The sequence below is a fragment of the Piliocolobus tephrosceles genome, chromosome 16 (genome assembly GCF_002776525.5).
Source record: "Piliocolobus tephrosceles isolate RC106 chromosome 16, ASM277652v3, whole genome shotgun sequence".
NCBI lineage: Eukaryota > Metazoa > Chordata > Mammalia > Primates > Cercopithecidae > Piliocolobus > Piliocolobus tephrosceles.
In genome coordinates, this window is record NC_045449.1 from 854,118 (window position 1) to 877,423 (window position 23,306).

Here is a 23,306-nt window from a genome sequence, read left to right on the forward strand (position 1 = left end):
CACAGCTCCACCCAGCCACGCCCTGCAGAGTCCAGCACGCCTGCCACACGCAGGACCCCAGAATGGGGAAGGAGACATTCTCTATTTCTAGGAAGGGCAGCTCCCCAGACCTTATCATTCTCAGGCTCCTGTAGCTGAAGGCTGGGCACAGACAGCTGGGATTGGCACGCCTCACTGTGACCCACAGGACTGGCCTCATCTCTCAGAGGAAAGACCCCTCCCCACATCCTCAAACCCCAGAGCAAGCACAGGGAGGCTGGAGGCAGGGAGGTTGGAGGCCAGGAAGGCCAGGAAGGCTGGAGGCAGGGAGGCTGCAGGCCAGGGAGGCTGGAGGCAGGGAGGCTGCAGGCCAGGGAGGCTGGAGGCCAGGGAGGCTGGAGGCAGGGAGGCTGGAGGCCGGAGGCAGGGAGGCTGGAGGCAGGGAGGTCAGAGGCCAGGGAGGCCGGAGGCAGGGAGGCTGGAGGCCAGGAAGGCCAGGGAGGCCGGAGGCAGGGAGGCTGGCCTGATCTCCACAGAAAGGCTCTACTCCCCGAGGCTAGCCTGGTCAACACAGTGAAACCCTGTCTCTACTAAAAATACAAAAAGTAGCCAGGTGTGGTGGTGCACACCTGTAATCCCAGCTACTTGGGAGGCTGAGGCAGGAGAGTCACTTGAACCCAGGAGGCGGAGATTATAGTGAGCCAAGATCACACCACTGCACTCCAGCCTGGGCAACAAGAGCGAAACTCCATCTCAAAAAAAAAAAAGAAAAAGAAAAAGAAAAGGCTGTGCGCTCAACACGAGGCAGCCCGAGGGGCAAAGTTTTCCTGAAGCAACTCATGTTAGGCCTCACATATGAGAGCCCCAAAGAGGCTGGGAGAACCCAAGCAAGACCAGCCCAGGCCCCCAAGAGCCATACCCTCCACAACCCAGACACCAAGTGAGGATGGCTGGGATTCAGCAGGGACAGGTGGAGGTGGCAGCTGGTGGATCAACACTTCCCAACGCCCTTCCTGCACACAGCTGTGCCCGCCCTCCCAACAGGAGGCTCAGCTTCAGTCCTGCACCTGGATGCTCCGTCCCTGGGGTCAGGACCTTGAGCCTCCTGCCACAGGGGCAGTGAGAGAGGCAGGGTGTTCATCTGGGAATACGGATCCCAGACCGGGTGTCCCACACGACCAGGTTGTAACAGGTCTCAGCGTGAACACACATGCCCTAGCCGGGCCCCAAACCCAAGAGTTCTCCACAGCCTGAGATATAAATATCCCGTGCGCCGCTAAGCAGACACTTCAGGGAGCAATCTGCTGGCTGTGAAGAAAACGCAGCCTCGGCAGGGGCCACCAGCCTTATCTGCAGTCCGAGCTTGGCTGCCCATCAGAATGACTAGGGGAGCTGTTAAAAGATACAGATGCCTGCCCCCCAGCCCCGTCAACTCAACCCAAATCTCTGCAAGACCATACAGGGCATGAGCATTTTTTAAAAAGCTTCTTTACTGATTTGAATGCATAAGAGTGGTTGAAAACCACTGCTTTGTATTTTATGTATTTTAATTTTTAAAAAAATAGAGAGACGAGGGGCCGGGTGTAGTGGCTCACGCCTGTAATCCCAGCACTTTGGGAGGCCGAAGCGGGTGAGTCACTTGAGGTCAGGAGTTCAGGAACAGCCTGGCCAACATGGCAAAAACCCGCCTCTACTAAAAATAAAAAAATTAGCAGGGCCTGGTGGCAGGTGCCTATAATCCCAGCTACTTGGGCAGCTGAGGCAGGGGAATCTCTTGAATCCGGGAGGCGGAAGTTGCAGTAAGCTGAGGTCATGCCACTGCACTCCAGCCTGGCAACAGAGCGAGACAGGAAGGAAGGAAGTAGGGAAGGAGGAAAGGAGGGAGGGAGGAGGGAGGACAGCGAGCGACAAGGTCTCACTATGTTGCTGGTCTTGAACTCCTGGCCTCAAGCAATCCTCCTACCTCAGTCTGCCAAAATGTTGGGATTGCAGGCATGAGCCACCATACCCGGCCAACCACTAGTTTATGTAAATACACTTCACATGACATATCTGTAGCCTTTTCTTATCTAGCAATTTCCAGAGACCCTCCCCATGGGCCATGGAAGCTTGAAGGAACGAGGCCAGTCTTGGAGTGTCCTGGGGCACTGAGGGTACAGCCCAGGTCCTCGCTCAGGTGGGTCCATTTCTGAGGCTGTTTAAGGCACCCACCTGTGGCTCAGCCCATCTTCAGGGGGAAAAATCACACTCGAGAATCCCAGAGACCCAAAAGAAAGCACAAGCTCAGCAGAAACTTGGCGGAGTGGGCCCCAGAGTGGCAGCTCCACAGAAAGCTGACACGGCACTACTGGCTCCCCGCAGCTCTCTCCTGGGTCCCAGGAGGAAGAGGTTTCTAAGCTCAGAGGTCTGCACACATGGCAGGTTGGGTTTCAGAGGGGTTATTAATATGCCTGTGGTCACCTCCAGAGTCCACCTGAGCAGGGCTGCGGAATGAGCCCCGGGAGAGCGGCCAGGAGGACAGGTGCACAGGGATGGGGCGCTGGGACCACGTCAGATACAGAGGGAACCAGGGGAACAAGAGCAGCCCTGAAGTTTGTGCTCCCCACGGCCCCTGCACGCCAGGGTCCCCTGAGAACTCAGGGTGAGGCGCTCGCTCTGGCCCTTCCCCTGTCCCCAGGCTCCGGCAGGCTGGCCTGCTTCCTGCCCGGCCTCACCCACTCCCCCCACCCCTCTCCACTGACTTGGGCAGCAAGCTGGCCTCGCTCTAGTTTGCTGGGTACTTGCTCTGTGCCCAGGAGTACTGAGTTCACTGCTTTGCTCACATTATTTCCTGTGATTAAAGAGGGGAGAAATTCTTACTAGCCCCATTTTACAGACAAGACAACTGAGGCCAGAGACGTTCTGTGGCTTGCTCCCCATCACCAAGCTACAAGTGGTGGGAGCTGGGCTTTGAACGCAGATCCACTCAGGCTCCTGGCTTTGAGCTGCCCCTTCCTCAGGGGAGGGCGGCACCTGTAAAATCTCAATGACCCACAGGAGGGTTCTTGGGAAGAGTGACCAGGACGGGGTGAGCCTCGTCCTCCCGAGCTGGCCCTTTCACTCCTCATTCCCCACTTTGAAGCCGACTTCAACAACAGTATCAGGAGACCGAAGCAGCGTGAACTCCAGGTCCCGGGTCGAAGCTTCCTTGTGGGGAAGAGAGAGGAAGCCAAGGCTACATTTCCTTTTCAGGGAGGCAGAGTCTAGACCTGACCAACCCCTAGGCCAGATCAAAAAGACCATTTCACCTCCAATCGCTGACCAGGCCAATTTCAAGTGAGAACAGGGTTCCCACGGCCATCCTGCTGGGCCGCAGGAGAGAGGCTGCCTCAGAGCTTGCTTCCCTCAAGAGGGTCCTGAGAAGATCAGGGGACAGTGGCCCCACACAGCCCCTCCACCACGGCCGCCTCTGGGAAGGAGCCCAGGAAACCTACCATCTCTCCTCCGGCAAGCTGCCACCCCCCTCACATCAGCCTTCGACAAGGAGCTCCAAGGAGCTCCAGGTTACCAGGGAGATAGGAAAGGAGTGACTGAGAAGGGGGCAGAGCAGAAACACCTGGTGGGAAGGAAGAGGAAGGTCCTAAAACCAGCCGCCCGCTGCTCCCAGACTCAGGCCCAGAGCAGCTGGTCTGGGAGCCACACGTGCCCGCCCCACTGCCTGCCACAGGCAGGCGGGGCACCCCTTGGCACGCCTTGCCTCTTCGGGCAGGGTCCACGGGCTTCTGAACACCTTCCCGCCTGGGCCGGCTTCATCCTCCTACGACCAACAGTTGTGCTGATGACATGCACCTGTCCCGGGACCTCCCCCATGCCCCAGCCAGCTGCGGGAGCTGCAAGGAGGACGGTCCGGGTTCCTTCCACCGAAAGGTGGGGTGTGTGTGACCTTCACAAAGCAGCTTGCCACACCCCCTCTCCCGCTGGCACTGCCGACCTGCCTTCCAGTTAAGGACCAAGACCTCGGCTCAAGTGTCTTTCATGGCTGAAAACCAACCTCTCAGCTCCTTCCTGCTCCCGCAGCCCCTCCGTGTCCTCCGCCTGCTACTCGGAGAGCTGGCAGCATGTGCACTGGAGCACACAATACCCTGCCGCCCAGCCTCCGCTCCTCTCTCCAGAAACAAAGAAACTCCCAACTTCTCCCTCCGGCTCACGATGGCACCCTGTTGGCTGGCAATGCCACCATCCGGACCATCACCACCCATGGCCACGCTGTGCCTGGCCCCCACGGACCCTCTCCCTGGCCTCAGGGCTACAACATCTGCAGGCACAGCTCCTCGCCGTCTCTCCCTAACAGCCCCTCCAGGAAGTTCTCTCACACTAGCCCACCAATTCCCCACCGATCCTCGGGGGCACCTGGACCCCTCCAGCCTGGTCCTTCCATTTGCAGATGGCCCTGCCCTGAGCCACCCCCAGGTTTCAACTCCAGGTTGGACACCCCCGAAACGAAGGGGGAATTCAGGTCCAGCCACTTGCCCCCCCTCCTTCCCTGCGTCCCTCAAACCTCGCTGGACACATTTCAGCCCACTCCAGCCCCCAGAGGTGGGAGGGTCCGCCACCGCCCACAGCGGGCACCTGGGTTACCATAGGTGCAGTTACAGCAGAAGCGAATAATGAGGAGAATCTCCATGGCAGCCTCTGTCCCCGCAGCGGGAGCGTGCAGCCATCGCTCCAGGCTCCCCGGCGCCCACCAGCAGCCCGGCCACTCAGCCCCCTTGCTGATGCTGCCGCACAGACTCCAGCATCGAGCAGCCGCTTCGGAGTGCTCTTCCAGCAAGAGGGAGGGGAGGGAGGCGCGTGGCGAGGAGAGGAGGGAAGGGGAAGGGGAGGAGGGGCGGGGAGGGAGGGACCCAGCGGCCTGCTGGCATCCTAAAGAGGAGCACGTTTGTAGCTGGCTGGCTGCCTGGGCACGAGGCTGGAGTCCTCGCGTGCGCGCTCACACTCACACGCGCTCACACTCACACGCGCACACGGGGGAAGGGCGCTGCGTTCACGCAGCCCGTCGCCCACACAGCCAGACAAAGGCAGGTGCCGGTAATCCAGCCCGCTCCCCGAGGTACCTTCCATGGTGACGGACGTGTGGCTGTCCTTGGAGTCCTTGGGACCTTTCACTTTGAGTTCCTGCCAGAGGGAGGAGAGGAGTCACGGCCTGCTCCGTCCCTCACCGCCCCAGCCCCCACCGTGAGCCTGGCAGGAAGAGGGGCTGTGAGACTCAGGGTACAAGGATGAGAACAGAGGCTGGGCACGGCGGCTCACGCCTGTCATCCCAGCACTTTGGGAGGCTGAGGCGGGCGGATCAACTGAGGTTTGGAGTTCGAGACCAGCCTGGTCAACATGGTGAAACCCCGTCTCTACTAATAATACAAAAGTTAGCCAGGTGTGGTGGCACAAGCCTGTAGTCCCAGCTACTCGGGAGGCTGAGCCAGGAGAATCGCTTGAACCCAGGAGGCGGAGGCTGCAGTGAGCCGAGATCATACCATTGCATTCCAGCCTGGGCGATAGAGTGAGATTCCGTCTCAAAAAAAAAAAAAGACAACAGGGACAAAGGAGCCCCACGGCCATTGGCTGCCTCTGCAACCCCAATCCCCCGCACCGCACCTGTGAACTCCTGGAGCCTCGTGGAGTCCAGTGGCTGGGGTGTGGGCAAGAAGGAAGGGACTCCAGGTCCCAGAGATGAGAGGGGCTGGCAGGGAGCCCCGTGATTACAGGAAACCCATCTCGGGAACCCCGACTCAGGAACCCTACACGTCGGCCAAGGGCAGACAGGGTTTGAGCTGACCAGCGCCAGGTACTCCAGCAGATCTTTCGGGCATCAGCAACCCGTGAGGTAGGAAGGAGGGGTCCCACACGCCTGCGCAGTGGAAGCAGGGAAGTGGTGAATCTGCGGCAGAGACACCGAGCTCCCCAGGACAGTGAGCTGCATCCTACCCCCGTCAGAGAGCACTCAGCCCCCAGCACCCCTGACACTCCCCACCCACCACTGCCTGTGCTGGGGGCCGAGAGGAAGCTTCGAGGGAGGAAGAGCCAAAGCCCCTCCTGGACGCCAAGCCAGGCGACAGGTAGTGAGTACTGGAAACAGACCCCAGGAATGATTTGTCTGCTCCAAGCCTCATCAAACTCCTTTAGAGACGTTCCAGCCCCAGCTTTTGCTAGCAGGACAGTGCAGCCTGCAACCGGAGCTGTAATGCCATCCTCACTTGGCAGACCGAGCACACGGAGCCTCAAAGAGGGGCGTGGGGGGGAAGGCAGGGGGCAAGGTGACGCCAAGGTCAGGGGCTCAGGTGATGTCACCTGCTCGGCCTGCAGGGAAGGAAGCACCCAGAAAGCAACTTCCTACTTTCTGTCTCAAGCTGTTTCCAGACAGAGAAAACTCCCAGAGACTGAGCTTGGGTGCGTGTATATTTTGGGGGGCGGGGGGTGGGGTTACTCAGCGTCCCCAGGCTGTGTCTCTGGCTGGTGCCTGGATTCCCAGATTTCAGGAATTTTTCCTCACGCCCCCCTCCAGTGAAGCCCAGGGCTGTGAAATCACTCCTGCTGCAGAGAGGAGCCCAATTGCAGTAATTAAGTGGCAGCGCCAGCAGGAAGCAAGGACGTCATCAAGTGAGTCAGGATGAGAAGCCACCTGGCAGAAAGCCAGGGGCTTGGCTCTGCCCTCTGGGGTGGGCAGGCTTTGAGAGGGGCTTACGGTTGGGTGTGGGGGTTTCTGCCTATGCACAGGGAACAGGCAATCAGCCTAGGCCAAGAGAATACCCCACACCCTCTGCACCATATCTGACCCTGGATTCTTGGGCAGCCTTGGCAGGGCTGCTCTGAACACAGACCAGGGGAGTCCAGGTAGTTCCCAGGTGGGGCTGGAAACCGCGAAGGAAGCACCCTTTCTCCAGCCCCTTTTATTTGTATTTTTAATAGAGACGGGGTTTCACCATGTTGCCCAGGCCGGGCTTGAACTCTTGGACTCAAGCCAATCTCCAGCCTCGGCCTCCCAAAGTGCTGGGATTACAGGCGTGAGCCACGCACCCGGCCTCTCCAGCCTCTTGACTCCATGGGGAGGGACTTCCCCAGCCTGCACTTTGTCCTCCCAGGCAGAGGGTGACTCATCTGCTCCATGGGTCTGGGAGAAGAAACTGCAGTCAGCCGTCCTCTCTGCACACTGGGTGAGAGGCGTGGGCTCTGTCCTCATTGTTGCGGGGGCGGCCTGTGGTTTCCTACTCCTGCAAGGGACTCAATAGATACTTTTTTTCAGACAGGGTCTCACGCTGTCGCCAGACTGGAGTGCAGTGGTGCGATCTCAGCTCACTGCAACCTCCACCTCTCAGGTTCAAGCGATTCTCCTGTCTCAGCCTCCCAAGCAGCTGGGATTACAGGTGTACGCCACCATGCCTGGCTCATTTTTGTATTTTTAGTAGAGATGGGATTTTGCCACGTTGGCCAGGCTGGTCTCAAACTCCTGACCTCCGGTAATCCATCCGCCTCAGCCTCCCAAAGTGCTGAGATTACAGGTGTGAGCCACCACGCCTGGCCTAAACAGATAATTTCACTCCAGAGGTGAAGTGCCAGCAAGCTCACTGTAGCTACAGATACAAATCCACATTTTCCAAGCTGCATTTTTTTTTTTTTTTTTTTGAGGCGGAGTCTCGCTCTGTCGCCCGGACTGGAGTGCAGTGGCCGGATCTCAGCTCACTGCAAGCTCCGCCTCCCGGGTTTACGCCATTCTCCTGCCTCAGCCTCCCGAGTAGCTGAGACTACAGGCGCCTGCCACCTCGCCCAGCTAGTTTTTGTATTTTTAGTAGAGACGGGGTTTCACCGTGTTAGCCAGGATGGTCTCGATCTCCTGACCTCGTGATCCGCCCGTCTCGGCCTCCCAAAGTGCTGGGATTACAGGCTTGAGCCACCGCGCCCGGCCCCAAGCTGCATTTTAACAGTAATGAAGCTGACATGTTCATCTCCATCTGTCAGCTCCTCTGCTGCCTCTCGGTGGATTCTAAACGTGAGCATCGCCTGTCACCCCTGAAGTTTCAGGAAAACGATCCTGCATTTCCCCAACTCTTCTAGCGTTAGAGTTGAGATGGGGACACAAAGGGCCAAGAGGGGCCTTTAAGGCAGGACTGCCAAAACTGCAGAAGCCTCTCCCCCTTTCTAGGATGGAGGTTCTCTTGCCCTGAACTGGGGCCTGTTCCTGCAAGGCCAGTGCTTTAGGGGTGTCACTGAGGTCTTTCTGGACAAAGGGATGAACTGGGCTCTGTCCTGAAGGATCCTAAGCAACCGTCCCCTCCATGCCACCTCTTGGGCAGAAATGTTGATGGCAGATGTGGCCGCACCTCTGCCCTGCAGAGGAGTGCAGGAGGAAGGCTGGGCCGCAGGAGCAGAAGCACGCGTGTTCCCAGCCAGGAAGGCTGGACCGCAGGGGCAGAAGCACGCATGTTCCCGGCCAGGAAGGCTGGGCCACAGGAGCAGAAGCACGCGTGTTCCCGGCCAGGAAGGCTGGACCGCAGGGGCAGAAGCACGCGTGTTCCCGGCCAGGAAGGCTGGGCCGCAGGGGCAGAAGCACGCGTGTTCCCGGCCAGGAAGGCTAGGCCGAAGGGGCAGGAGCACGTGTGTTCTGGGCCAGAAAGGCTGGGCCACAGGAGCACGTTGTGTTCCCAGCCAGGGAGTGCGGGAGGAAGGCTGAAGCGTGCGTGTTCTGGGCCAGGAAAGCTGGGCTACAGGGGCAGGAGCATGTGTGTTCCCGGTCAGGGAGTGCAGGAGGAAGTCTGGGCTGCAGGGGCAGGAGCATGCGTGTTCTGGGCCAGAAAGGCTGGGCCACAGGAGCACATGTGTTTCCAGACAGGGAGTGCGAGAGGAAGGCTGGGCCACAGGAGCAGAAGCACGTGTGTTCCCGGCCAGGGATTCCAAGGCTCCTTCTCCACATAAGCGGCTCTTGCCCTCTCTGTGTTTACGGGATCGCAGTCTCAGAGTTGGCAAAACCTTAAAAGACGACCTGTAGTCCAAATTTCCTTAAATATTCCCTATCCTAAAAATCACCCAGAAGCTTGCTCAAATACAGAATCTTGGGCCCCATCCAAAGCCTTCCGAATCAGAAACTCCAGGGAAGGTGCCTGAAAAATCAGTGCTCCAGTGATTCTTATCAAGCAAGGTTAGGATTAGCTGGCCATGCTGGGCTCAGTGGCTCACGCCTGTAATGTCAGCACTTCGGGAGGCTGAGACGGGCAGATCACCCGAGTCTGAGACCAACCTGGCCAACACGGCAAAACCTCATCTCTACTAAAAATGTAAAAATTAGCCGGGCGTGGTGGTGGGCGCCTGTCATCCCAGCTACTTGGGAGGCTGAGGCAGGAGAATCACTTGAACCCAGGGGGTGGAGGTTGCAGTGAGCTGAGATTGCGCCACTGCACTCCAGCCTGGGTGACAGAGCAAGACTCTGTCTTAGGAAAAAAAAAAAAAAAAAGGATTATCTGGCCAAGTCTAAACCCCTCATTCTACAGCACAGGATATAAAAGCCAAGAGGGGGGACGTGACTTGCTCAAAGTCACCACAGTGTGGTGTGGGAGAACACTGCCTTGATTTTTTTTTTTTTTTGCCTCCCCTGTTCCTCTCTCTAACCAGAAAGAGAATAATAAATAAATAAATAAAATAAATCATTTTCTATTAAGAGGGAAAATGTCAGGTACAGGAAAGCAAATATCAGGCTAAGTGTTACCCATCACAGTAACCACTTCACCGACGGGCAAGCGAGGGAGGGAGATCCAAGGGCTGCAGGGCTCTGAGCAGCCTCCATAGCCCCGGGTCTGTCAGGGAGGCTGTGCAGGGAGCTGCCTACCTCTGAGATCTTCTGGAACTGGTTGTTGGACTGGCTGCACTTCTCGGCTGTCTCCAGAGCGACTTTATAGTTATCCACAAATGCTTTGTACACGCCGAGCTGGCTGGCCTGCAGGGAGGAGTCAGGGAACAGAGGGCGAGGAGGGTGGGAGGGGAGAGGATTAATGAATGGATGAAAGCTTCACAGAGTACCTGGAGCTCCAGTGCACTGAAAACCTCTCACTCAGCTCCAGAGGGCTCGCTGGGAACTCCGGGAAACGCAGGGATGAACATATTACAGTGCCCCTTTGAACTGGACGGTTTCCATGGAAACCAGCTCAGCCAATAAGGTTCATGAGGGGGTCTGGGGTTGGGGAGACCAGGCTAGGGCCTTTGTCGGCCTGCTAGAAATTCAACTCCTCACAGCATCCAGCTTTCCTCAGCACGATCAAGGTCTCCCAGGGTTTGAAATCCCTTCATGTCTCACACTTCCTTCACATCCGGGAATTAGCCGGAGCAGGGAGAGAGGGGTGTGCGTGTGCTGGGTGGAGCTGGCACGTGTGGCCTGCTCAGGCCTCCCTCCCCACATGGAGCATGGCGCACGGCATTTAAAGGTGCCGTCTTGGCCGGGTGCAGTGGCTCACGCCTGTAATCCCAGCACTTTGGGAGGCCTGAGGTCAGGAGTTCCAGACCAGCCTGGCCAACATGGTGAAACCCCGTCTCTACTAAAAATACAAAAATTAGCCAGGCGTGGTGGTGCGTGCCTGTAATCCCAGCTACTCAGGAGGCTGTGGGAGGAGAATCACTTGAACCTGGGAGGCCTTTCACTTTTTTTTTTGCCTCCCCTGTTGCTCTCTCTAACCTGAAAGAGAATAATAAAAAAATAAATAAAATAGATCATCTTCTATTAAGAGGGAAAATGTCAGGTGCAGGAAAGCAAATATCAAGCTAAGTGTTACCCATCACAGTAACCACTTCACCGACGGGCAAGCGAGGGAGGGAGATCGCGTCACTGCACTGAAGCCTGGGTGACAGAGTAAGACTCCGTCTCAAAAACAAAACAAAACAACAAATGAAGGTGCTGTCCTTCCATTTCCCTTGGCCTCAAGGCCCCGTCCTCGCCTCTTCCACCTCCTCTACCTCCAAGGAGCCAAAGCCCCAGCCTCAATACACGTTTGCCTGTCACTCGGAATCTAACACAAAGCTTTTCCCGAGTCACAACGACATACAGCCTGGCCTCCTCTGAGAGGCGGGGCAGATCCCATCGCCCCTTTCTGCAAAAGGGGAAACTGAGGCTCCGCAAGTCAATTCCCCAAATATTTAAGGAAAGCCTTCACTGCGCTGTGTATACACACTTCCTCTTAAGGGACCAAAAGGGTAGAAATTCAAATTAAAACTTTCATGAGATATTTTATGGTTATCAGAAGGGTCAAAATTTAAAAGTCTAATTGACAGCAAGGGCTGGCAAGCATATGTGGAAATTTAAACTCGCTGTTTTTTTTTGACACGGAGTTTTGCTCTCGTTGCCCAGGCTGGAGTTCAGTGACGCGATCTCGGCTCGCCATAACCTCCGCCTCCTGGGTTCGAGCGATTCTCTTGCCGTAGCCTCCTGAGTAGCTGGGACTACAGGTATGCGCCACCATACCTGGCTAGTTTTGTACTTTTAGTAGAGACAGGGTTTCTCCATGTTGGTCAGGCTGCTCTCGAACTCCTGACCTCCGGTGATCCGCCCGCCTAAGCCTCCCAAAGTGCTGGGATTACAGACGTGAGTCACCGTGCCCCGCCAATTTAAACTCTTACAAACTGCTCGGGGGAGTGTAAATTAGTACAATTATTTGGAGAGCAATTTGTTAATAACTAATAAAGCTGAAAATAGGCATGGCCTATTTTCAGTTGAACTAATAAAGCTGAGGATAGGCACAGCCATCTACTGCTTAGCAAATCCACTTCTACATACAAACCGCAGAGCTGTATCGTTCAGTACAGCAGCCACCAGCCACGTGAGGCTGCCAAGCTACCTGAGACAGGGTCGGTTCAAACTGAGATGTGCCGGACGTGTAAAACACACAGCGGGTTCCCAAGGCTTAGTATGTGAAAGAGAATGTAAACTACCTCGTTAATTTTTAAATACTGATTACACATGTTGAAATAATATTTGGATCTGTGGGAATAAATAAAAGATATTCTCAAAATTAATTTCACTTGCCTATTTTTACTTATAAAAATGTGGGTATCAGGGGCCAGGTGCGGTGGCTCACACCTGTAATCCCAGCACTTTGGGAGGCTGAGGCGGACAGATCACCTGAAGTTGGGAGTTCAAGACCAGCCTGGCCAAAATGGCGAAACCCCGTCTCTACTAAAGATACAAAATTAGCCGGGCGTGGTGGGGGGCATCTATAGTCCCAGCTATTCCGGAGGTCAAGGCAGGAAAATCGCTTGAACACAGGAGGTGGAGGTTGCAATGAGCCCAGATTGCATCGCTGCACTCCAGCCTGGGCGAAAAGAGCAAGACTCCGTCTCAAAAAAAACGAAAAAAAGGTAGGTATTAGAAAATGTGAAATGACATATGTGGCTCATAAGCTATTTCCATTAGACAGCAGCGCTCTGGAACAAATGGCCTGTGTGTGCCCCAGGGGACTCAGGGGTGTTCACGGCCTCACTCTTCCTCCTCGTAGAGGAGGGACTGGAAACAAATGCTCACAAACGGGGGAAGCCGCACGCACAGCCATGAACGTGGATGCACCAGATTTACACATAGCATTGCTGACAAGCTCCAAAGCGGACATGGATTGAACTGTGACATAATACACGTGTATACTGATACACTTTTTTTCCTGAGATGGAGCCTCGCTGTGTCACCAGGCTGGAGTGCAGTGGCGCGATCTCGGATCACGGCAACCTCCGCCTCCTGGGGTTCAAAGCAATTCTTCTGCCTCAGCCTCCCGAGTAAATGGTACTACAGGCGCCCACCACCACACCCGGATAATTTTTGTATTTTTAGTAGAGATGGGGTTTCGTCATATTGGTCAGGCTGGTCTTGAACTCCTGACCTCAGGTGATCCGCCCGCCTCGGGCTCCCAAAGTGCTGGGATTATGGGCGTGAGCCACCGCGCCACGCCTGGCCTTACATACATTTTTAAAGTACATGGGCTGGGCGCGGTGGCTCAAGCCTGTAATCCCAGCACTTTGGGAGGCCGAGACGGGCGGGTCACGAGGTCAGGAGATCAAGACCATCCTGGCTAACACGGTGAAACCCTGTCTCTACTAAAAATACAAAAAAAACTAGCCGGGTGAGGTGGCGGGCGCCTGTAGTCCCAGCTACTCCAGAGGCTGAGGCCAGAGAATGGCGAGAATGGCGTAAACCCGGGGGGCGGAGCTTGCAGTGAGCTGAGATCCGGCCACTGCACTCCAGCCTGGGTGACAGAGCAAGACTCCGTCTCAAAAAAAAAAAAAAATAAAGTACATGCAGCTGGGAGCTGTGGTACACACACCTATAGCCCTGGCTACTTGGGAGACTGAGGTGGGAGGATCACTTGAGCCCAGGAGTTCAAGTCCAGCCTGGACAACATAGCAAGACTTTTTTTTGTTTGTTTTTAAAGTGCAGGCCCACCCAAAATATAGATATGTAGTAAGCACACAAACTGCACTCTGGAAGGCTATCCGCCAAATTCATGCCAGCAGCTGCTTCAAGAGGGAGGAGGGAGGGAGGGGAGATTCCAACTTAACGTGTGACGCTGTATTTTCTTCATCAGGAGGTTTGGCTGTGTTATTCTCCGGAGTTTCTGGTTTAAATGTTTTTCAATACAGTAGCAAGGGGGATACAGCTGCTGCCTGGCTTCCTCAGGAGCCTCTGCTTCCCACCAAGGTGCTGGGGGAAGTGGGCTGCTATGGACCTCAACCCCGACCCACCCTGCTTTCTGCAGGATCCTCCTGTTCCCCGAGGACCCAGAGAGGCAGAGGTGGGGGTGGGGGTGGGGGCAGGCTGGCCGCAGCATCGGCTGAGCCTGGAACCTCCCAGGACAGAGGCAGAACCCTTTGAGGAAGCTGGTGGGGCAGGGGAGTGGGGAGCATCTGGAAAAGCCAGAGAAGGGAGACAGAGTGGGGATGCTTGGGGTGACACCAAGGCCAGAGGCATTCAGGTCTCAGCTGCAGAAGGGACAGACTTTCAAAAGCGGGGGGACGGGGCTGGACTTTAAAGGGGGGCGGGGCTGGAAGGGAGGGCGTTTATTTCTCTTTCCAGGGAGTACTGAGGCCCGGCCCATCAGTGCTCACGCTACAGGAGATGTGCTAGTCAGCGGCTTCCTAAGCCAAAATCAAATCACCAAGATTCTTCCAGGCAAGAGCTCCTCTTGTCCCCTTTCCCACGAGAAGAAGCAAGCCTGGAGGCCCAGGTTGGCACACCACCCTCCCAGGAGCCCGCTGTGCGGAGGCCTGAGTCCAGGGTTACGGTCATCTCCGGGACTGCCATCGCCACAGTCACCCCAGGCTGTAGGGCCCAAGGCCTGGTTTGGCAGGTACACTAACTGGGAAGTGCAGGTTGCTTGGAAACAGCAGCCTGGCACTGGAGTGATCTCATAAAACAAACAGCAGAGATGCTAATTCCCTTCTCTCGGTAACGAATCATCAAATACCCAGAGACTTCGGCTGAAAATAAACCACCTCCAGATGCCAGGCCTGACCTGGCTCCACCCGGGTCCTCCCAGGCCTGCAGCCCCAGGGGCCTCAGGCATCAGTTCCCAATGCTGGGGAGGGAAGGTGGTGGATAGTAGATTCATGGCCAGGTCTGTGGAGCTGGGACCAGAAGAGGGGACAGCCAGGTCCACGTGACAAAGATAAACTGTGACAGCGTTTCCAGCAACCCACTCTTCTACTCCTGAGGGATGAGGAGAGGATGCCCCCAAGGCCACTCAGCTCAGGCGAGCAGGCAGTGATGACAGGTGTTCACCATCCCTGAATGGGAGAAAGCAGGTGGGTCTGCTAGAACCAGAGCATAGCATTCCCTCTAAAGGATACCTTCTGGGGTGCCTCTTCCCAATTTAATAATAATAATAATAATAATAATGGCACTGATAATGACTAGTTATTAAGTACTTATTAATTTATGATACTCCAGGCCCTGTTCCAAGCACTTTTCCTTTTACTTTATTTTATTCTATTTCTTTTTTTGAGACAGTCTTGCTCTTGTTGCCCAGGCTGGAGTGGAGTACCATGATCTCTGCTCACTGTAGCCTCTGCCTCCCGAGTTCAAGCAATTCTCCCACTTCAGCCTCCCGAGTAGCTGGGATCACAGGTGTGTATTATCACACCTGGCTGATTTTTGTATTTTTAGTAGAGACGGGGTTTCACCATGTTGGCCAGGCTGGTCTTGAACTCCTGACCTCAGGTGATCTGCCCACCTTGGCCACCCAAAGTGCTGGGATTATAGGTGTGAGCCCCTGCGCCCAGCCTATTCTCTTTTTTTTTTTTTTTTTGAGACACAGTCTCAGTCTGTCACCCAGGCTGGAGCGCAGTGGCGCAATCTCAGCTCACTGCAACCTCCGCCTCCTGGGTTCAAGCGATTCTCCCGCCTCAGCCTCCTGAGTAGCTGGGACTACAGGTGCCCGCCACTAGGCCCGGCTAATTTTTTTGTATTTTGAGTAGAGACGGGGTTCCACCACGTAGGCCAGGCTGGTCTCGAACTCCTGACCTCATGATCCACCCGCCTCGCCTCCCAAAATGCTGGGATTACAGGCGTGAGCCACCGTACCCAGTCAGGCCTATTCTATTTCTTTGTAGAGACAGGGTCTTGCTATGTTGCCCAGGCTGGTCTTGAATGCTAAGCCTCAAGTGATCCTCCAGCCTCAGCCTCCCAAAGCGCTGGGATTACGGGTATCAGCCACCACACTCAGCCCCATGCACTTTTCAGAAATTAACTCCTCAAAATCACCCAATGAGGGAAATGCTATCACTATCCTCATTTTTACAGATGAGGAAGCTGATGCAGAGTGGTTGGGTAAGTTGCCCAGGTGTAGGTTTAATCTGGCAGAGCAGGGATTCAAGCCTACTTTGTGATCTGGCTCTAGAAGCTGTGCCTGAGAAACAGGGCTCTCAGGACAGAAACCTCAGGCTCTGTGACGTCTCCTTCGATGCCCCTCCGCGTTCTCCCCAGGCCCAATGGTCAAAGTCACGGTGCGTTCACTCATTCACGGAGGGACCACTGGGTTCTGGGGGTCTAAAAAGAAAATGCAGGCCTGGCGCAGTGGCTCACGCCCCGAGGCGGGTAGATCACCTGAGGTCAGGAGTTCGAGACCAGCCTGGCCAACATGGTGAAACCCCGTCTCTACTAAAACTACAAAAATTAGCTAGGCGTGGTGGCAGGTACCTGTCATCCCAAGGACTTGGGAGGCTGAGGCAGGAGAATGGAGTGAACCCGGGAGACGGAGCTTGTAGTGAGCCCAGATCGCACCACTGCACTCCAGCCTGGGCGACACAGCGAGACTCCATCTCAACAAAAGATGAAAGTCAGCCCGTCCTCCTGGAGCTTGCTGTGGTTCGGGGGAGTCAGGCAGTCACCAGTGCTCGCTACAGGGACTGGCACGAGGCCTGCATCTGCGGGCTTGGAAAGCCTTCTCGGAGGAGGTCCCTCCTAAGCTGGGAGCTGACCAGGGGAAGCCAGAGGAGAGGGGGAAGGACATTTCAGGCAGGTGGGGCCTCGAGTACGAAGAGTTAAGAAAGCGCCTGCCCTGGGAACTGAGAACAGAAAGTCCAGAGTCAGGAAGCACAGAGGTGCGAGGAGGAAGCTGCCAAGGCCAGGGCTGGACACAGGTCAGTGTGCAAAGGGTCTCTCGAGCCATTCCTCGGAGCCTGGCCTTCATCCGAGGGCCGTGGGGAGCCACTGAAGGGGCTGTCAGGGTTTCAGTGACTCTCTCCCCTCTAAGGAGAGGTGGGGGTGGGAGGGGAGTGGGCCTGGAAGCAGGAGCCAGGAGCCACAAAGGAGGACACACAGCTGTCCAGGTGAGGGCCACAGGTGGCCAAGAAAAGGAAAAGCAGCGGTGGGCAATGGCCAAAAAGTGGACTCCACAGGACAGGTGGGGGGAGGGGTGCAGCAAGAACGAGTCTGAAGCCCTCACGGAGATAAAGGCAGGAGGCGGAGCAGATAACTTCAGAGACAGGGAGCTCAGCTGTGAACACACTTGGCTGGAAGCCCTAGGAGTGTCCAAGCAGGAGAATCTTCTCCAGTGTGAGAAAGGCAGAGCCCTGTCCATTCAGCCGAACAGGGCAGGGGAGGAGGAGGAGGCGTCCGGCCACTCACACCCAGAGAACAGGGCAGTGGGGAGGAGAAGGTCCTCCGGCCACTCACACCCAGAGAAGAACTGCAGCCTGGACTTCCAGTCTCCCTCTTGCCTGCTGGGCTGTCAGACATTACGTAGGAGAGCTGGGGAGGGGGCTCCATGGGTCTGACCTGGGGGTCCTCCAGGGGACACAGCCAGAGATGGGGCAGAGCTGGGGGAGAGGGTGTCACAGAAACACAGGGAACCAGAAGACTCCGTGAGCATTTCCCAACACGAAATCCGCATGTTAATCCACCGCTCCTGCCACTCCCAACCCTGCAATGCTGGGCAGGCCTGGGCTTTAGTGCTTCCCGCTCTTGGGACCTCAGGAGAGGATCATTGGCTGATGGGTCCAACTGCTTCCTTTTACAGAGGCAGCACTGAGATGCAGTGAATCCCTGAGGTCTCAGGGGAGCAGTCCTCGTGCCCCCAACCCGGCAGGTGCCCCTCTGTTCACTAAGGGACAGGAGACTAGAAGCCCAGCAAGGAGCCTCCATTCCAGGGGTCGTTCCACGGAGCACCCTCCGGGAGAGACACAGAGCACCCTCGGAGACAGAGATGGTGCTCCCACAGAAGCACCCATCCACCCAGCCCGTCTCCACCAGCCCTAGAAGTATCTATCCACACAGCCCGTCTCCACCACCCCTAGAAGTATCTATCCACACAGCCCGTCTCCACCAGCCCTAGACGTATCTGTCCACACAGCCCGTCTCCACCACCCCTAGAAATATCTACCCACACAGCCCGTCTCCACCAGCCCTAGAAGTATTTATCCACACAGCCTGTCTCCACCACCCCTAGAAGTTATCTATCCACACAGCCCGTCTCCACCACCCCTAGAAGTTATCTATCCACTCAGCCCTTCTCCACCTGCCCTAGAAGCTCCCAGGGCTGCACCAGGGAGACCTAGAGTCAAGGCACCGGCCCTGGGTGCCCCATAACACACAGGCCCAGGCTTTCCTCCAGAACTCGGAGATGACTCAGGCCTTCAAGGAGTCCAAGAGGGCTGCCCCGTCCTCTCCCTCAACACTCTCGGCTCTGCTGAGGCCCCGCGTGAGGACCCTCCATCACTGGGGGACTCACCAGCTTCTGGAAGAGGTGGCCCATGGTGACCTGGCTGTCCCACTGTTGCACCTTGGGGCACAGGTTGTCGTAGAACTCCTTGTGGATTTCGTAGATGTCCTGGATCTTGTAGAAGATGGTCTCGATCTGCTGGATGGTGAGCACGGGCTGGGAGGTGGTGGCGGTGGCCTTCAGGGGTTTCATGGGCTGGGAGAAAGAGAGGAAGAAAGAACAGACGTCGGGGTAAATAAACCAGAGTGTCGGCAGGCCCCGGGACTAATTACTAGCGCTTCCCGCTGCCCAAGTCCTGCCCAGACAAGGCCGCCAAAGGCAGGGCACTGAAACGAGCTTTGTATCAAGGAGCCACTGCCACAGGCCCCAACAAGCCACACAATCAACGGCAGGAACCTGGCCCGGCAGCTCTCCCAGGCCCGAGGGGTGGTGCCGGGGCTCACTCCCCTACCACGCACCTGAGCTCAGCAGCGGCCTGTACTGGGTTAACAGGATCCACGTCTTTCTTCCACAATAGCCTGTGCCCCAAGTCATAAGTTCCTTGTCACACTTCAGTGGAAGGGAGGGTTGACTGGGAACTCAAGCCCATAGCTGTTTCCTTACAAGAAACAGAACGTGGTTCTGGGACTCAGAGGGTAGGGACCCGAAGTGACTCAAGACCAGTCTTGGCCTCAATGATATTCCAAGTTCCAGTCACTTGGCATAGGCAGAGGAATGGGGGTTCACGTGTCTCCCACTGCATCCCACCCCCAGGGCAGACACGCTAAGCGACTGTGGTGGTCCTTCCCATGGTGCACGGCAGGGGTCTCCAGTCTCAGACTCTTTCTCAACGCCTGCCTGTCTATACCAAGATGCTCCAGGCCCTGTCAGTGTAGACGGTGAGGTGGCAGACAACAGAGACCAACCCCCAGCACTGGCTGGGAGCTGACGCCATCACCTTCCAGCCCAGCGGCGGGACTGTGGGATAATGGGACATGCAGGCATTTCCTCAGTGTGGTCCTCTGCATCTTATAAATCACCTATAATGAATAAATATGAATAATCAGAAAAAAAAAAAAGATGCCCAGGCTGTACTGCAAAGGCCATTGCAGGAGACAGGGCCTGATAACCTGCTGCACAGGGAAGGCGTGGCAGGGAAGGGCAGGGCGGCCAGGAGGGGAGCAGCTGTGTTGGATTCTGTTGATGTTCTTCATGTACCTGAAGGCCATGTGGAAAGAGGCTTAGACTTGGCCAGGCGCAGTGGCTCACACCTGTCATCCCAGCACTTTGGGAGGCCAGGAGTTCGAGACAAGCGAGCCTGACCAACATGGTAAAACCCCGTCTCTACTAAAACTACAAAAATTAGCCAGGCGTGGTGATATGCCCCTGTAGTCCCAGTTACTCGGGAGGCTGAGGCAGGATAATTGCTTGAACCTGGGAGGCGGAGGCTGCAGTGAGCCAAGATCGGGCCACTGTGCTCCAGCCTGGGCAACAGAGCGAGACTCCGTCTCCAAAAACAAAAAAAGAGGCGCAGTGGCTCACGCCTGTCATCCCAGTAATTTGGGAGCCAATGCGGGTGGATCACCTGAGGCCAGGAGTTCGAGACCAGCCCGACCAACGTGGTGAAACCCCATCTCTACTAAAACTACAAAAATTAGCTGGGCGTGGTGGCAGCCACCTGTAATCCCAGCTACTTGGGAGGCTGAGGCAGGAGAATCAGTTAAACTCAGGAGGCAGAGGTTGCAGTGAGCCGAGATTGCGCCACTGCACTCCAGCCTGGGCGACAGAACGAGACTCTGTCTCCGAAAACAAAAAAGAGGCTTAGATTTAGTCTGGGTTGCTCTGCAGACCCAGGAACAGTGGGGAAAAGTTAGGGGGTGAGATTTGGGCTCACAACAGCCGTCCCCCATAGGATTAAGTAGTGAGCTTTCCGACAAGGAAGTATTCTAGCAGACAATGGGTGACTCCACTGCTGAAAATTCTGCACTGAAGGGAACACCGAAGGCATCGCCAGCTCCCTCTGGAGCCATCACCAGCTCCAGCCAACCACGGTAAGCTCCCAGCCCAGCCTCACTCCAGCCTCACATCGCCTCACTCTGACGACGTCTCATCTACTCATTCACATCACCTCACTCTGATGGAGGCACAACTCACATTCGCTGGAAGAATTCTCATCTACTCAGACACCCAGATGGTGCTCTGCCTTCTGGCTCCTTCATCCTCCGAGCTCTAAAAAGCCCAGATGCAACAATCCACGCAGGACAGAGCAGGCCCCTCCTTCTGACCGTCGCCATGCTAGAACCAGTGGCCCCTCAGCATCCGGTCCTTGCTAGGCAAATGCATGGGGTTCAACCTGGTGCAGGCCAGGCAGCGTGGGCTTGAGTCTCAGCTCTGCTGTGGGCACATCACTCAGGGTCCCTGGGCTTCCTATCACCAGCAGCCTCGTTTGTGAAACTGGGATAATACAGCCATGCGCTACCTACTGACATTCCGGTCAGTGTATACATGACCATGGTCCCAGACTGCATTTTTGTTTTGTTTTGTTTTGAGACAGAGTCTCACTCTGTCACCCAGGCTGAAGTGCAGTGGCGCAATCTCAGCTCACTGCAACCTCTGCCTCCCAAAGTTCGAGCAATTATCCCACCTCAGCCTCCCGAGTAGTAGCTGGGATCACAGGCGTGCGTTATCATGCCCGGTGATTTTTTGTAGTTTTAGTAGAGACGGGGTTTCACCATATTGGTCAGCCTGGTCTCGAACTCCTGACCTCAAGTGATCCACCTGCCTCGGCCTCTTGAAGTGCTGGGATGACGGGTGTGAGCCACCGCCCTCGGGCTGAGACCTTTATAATCCAGTTGGGTGAAATGGACCAACACAGATGAAATGACTATGCACAATGCGACTGACTGTGCACACCGACCACGTAGTTCCAAGGTTGTGGTGGAGCAGCCTGGAGGGCTGCATGGAGGAGGAAGCCATACCAGGGCCTTGGAGAGCTCAGCAGGTAGAGGAGTAGGGGGGTAGGGAGGCATGCCAGACAGGGGAACAGAAGGCACTGGGGGGCAGGAGCAAGGGAAGAGTGTCCTCCCAAGTCCAGGTGGGTGAGCTGAAAGCTTTGGGGACTCCCCACCCTCCATGAGGGACATGGAACTAGCTTCAGGCAGGTGGGTGAGCTGAAAGCTTTGGGGACTCCCCACCCTCCATGAGGGACATAGAGTTTCAGGATTGACACAGTCCTAAGAGTTTATCCTTTTCACCTCAACACAGGACCCCACAGAGGAGCCTACGTCGCCACAAAGTCCCCAAATCCATGAATTCTTGTCCCTGCCTTGGTGCAGTCCCCATTGAGGAGGGAACAGGGAAGCAGGAAGGCAACAGTCCCAGGAAGGCCAAGGAGACAGGATTTCTCAGAAGCCGCCGAGGACGCACTCGTCTGCCACCCACGCAAAGACAAGACACAATGGTTCTGCTTCCTTCTAAACTTCCCACCCTGTCTGCAAAAGGGGAAGAAATGGACGCTCACCCACAGCCAGTCACAAGGACGGGGCCTGTGTTTGGGGCATCAGATGGTTCTCATGACACGATGGGGACCTTGGCTCTTACTTCTGATTTCACTTGGTGGGAGGGGACAGGGCTGCGTGTGTGTCCTTTGCTGGCCAGGACCCTTGAGGCCGTTATTTTTCTCTGGTGAAGTCCCACACATGGGCTCGGGGCAGGAGGGTGGACTGAAAGGCACGGTGACCCACACTGAGCTTTGGCACGGCACAGCCGTTCTGCCAAAGTGCTAGCACACCACTCAGGCACCCCCTCCTCCCCAGTCCTGCTGCAGAGGCAAGGGCAGGCCCCGGCTCTGCATTTCACCATGAGAGTTCTCGGACAGGACCCCGCGTGACCTCCACCCTGGCTCCCAGCCCAGCTGCTTCTCAGGAAGACGGGCCCGGGCCGGTTCTCACTTGCCAGTGGGACTTCACACAGCCGTTTGTCCGCGGTCCCACAGCGACTGGCCTTTCGAAATAGGGGAAAGAAATGTACCCACTTCCTCCACCTCCTGCCCCAGAAGGCCTGGCATGCTTGCTGCCATGCCACCCTAGTTACTCGTCACTGGAGCCCAGGGAGGAAGGCGTCATTCACCTGTTTCATAGATAAAGAGGCTGCGATACAGCCTGGCTATGAGCCAAAACGCACGGCCACAAGGACAGTCCGCCCCAGGAGGGCCCATCGTGGCCAGCGGTGGGAGGGGCTGTGGGGAGTGGCCTCACCCTGTGGCCCTGGCATAGCAAGACAGTTCCCAAGCTCAGTTCCCAGCATCAAGGAGATCCAGAATTTCAATGCATTTGGCTTCGTCTTTTTTCCTTCACCCCCTGCCTCGGCCCAGGCTCCCAGGCTTTCCCTGTAATCGGAGCCCACCAGGAAGCAGGAGGGCCCCAGAAGATGATCCCCACCAGCAACCCAGAGGCCAGGACGGAGGCTTCTGTGCGGAGGCTCGTCTGCCCTGTGTGTGCACACGGTTTTAGGTACACACACCCGGCCCTCTGACTATCAGGAAGCGTTCTGCTGAAAGCAAACAGGCCAGGGCAGCGCGGTGGGAACGGGGTCAGGAGTGGGAAAGCGAGCATGGAGGGAATGAATGTTCTTCTGCGTGGAGCTGGCTCCTTTGTGGGGCCGCCCCGAAGAGCGGGTTTAGCTTCCTCCTTGCTGAGGGGTGGGGAGAGGCGGGGGTTCCCAGCTCAGGGAGGAGAGGAGGGAGGGTGTGATTCTTTCGCTCTGAGGTTTTCTTCTGAGGCTGTGGCTGTGGAGGGTCCCATTCCTCCTTCCTGAGCCCTCCTGCCACAGACCTGGCCTCCCAGCAAGTTCCTCCGTCGCTCCCTCTGGCCCCTGCTCAAGAAAGAGCCAAGCAGGGGCTCAGGAGGAGAGAGCTGGAGAAGCGGGGGACCTGCCCCGGGCACATCAGGAAGGGGGTCCCTACCCCACAGATTCTGCCTTTGGGGCATGAGCTGTTAGAAAAACAGGGCAGGGAAGGAAGGGCTCTCGGTCGTGGCCCAGAGGAAGAGGCTCGCAGGTGGCAGGTGGGATCTAAGGGCTTCGTGTCTGATGTGGACGGGCACCACTCCCTCCTTCGGGGAAAAAGTGTGTTGTGGC

At 56.4% G+C, this 23,306-nt stretch overlaps 1 protein-coding gene and 1 long non-coding RNA gene across 4 annotated transcripts in view; one reads left to right on the plus strand and one right to left on the minus strand.

Moving 5' to 3' along the window:
• Positions 1 to 23,306, minus strand: part of ABR (ABR activator of RhoGEF and GTPase) — a 244,973-nt gene that overhangs the window by 67,850 nt on the left and 153,817 nt on the right. For all 3 annotated transcript variants that reach the window (XM_026448359.1, XM_026448360.1, XM_026448361.1), the window contains 3 exons: positions 18,201 to 18,386; positions 9,830 to 9,937; positions 5,073 to 5,133 (listed from right to left, as the gene is read on the minus strand). In XM_026448359.1, the coding sequence (XP_026304144.1) occupies positions 5,073 to 5,133; positions 9,830 to 9,937; positions 18,201 to 18,386 (355 nt within the window). The remainder of the gene's footprint in view (positions 1 to 5,072; positions 5,134 to 9,829; positions 9,938 to 18,200; positions 18,387 to 23,306) is intronic.
• Positions 16,597 to 22,500, plus strand: LOC111527152. Its single transcript, XR_002726580.3, has 3 exons — positions 16,597 to 16,611; positions 17,490 to 18,336; positions 21,435 to 22,500. It is a non-coding gene; the product is annotated as an uncharacterized LOC111527152 (long non-coding RNA).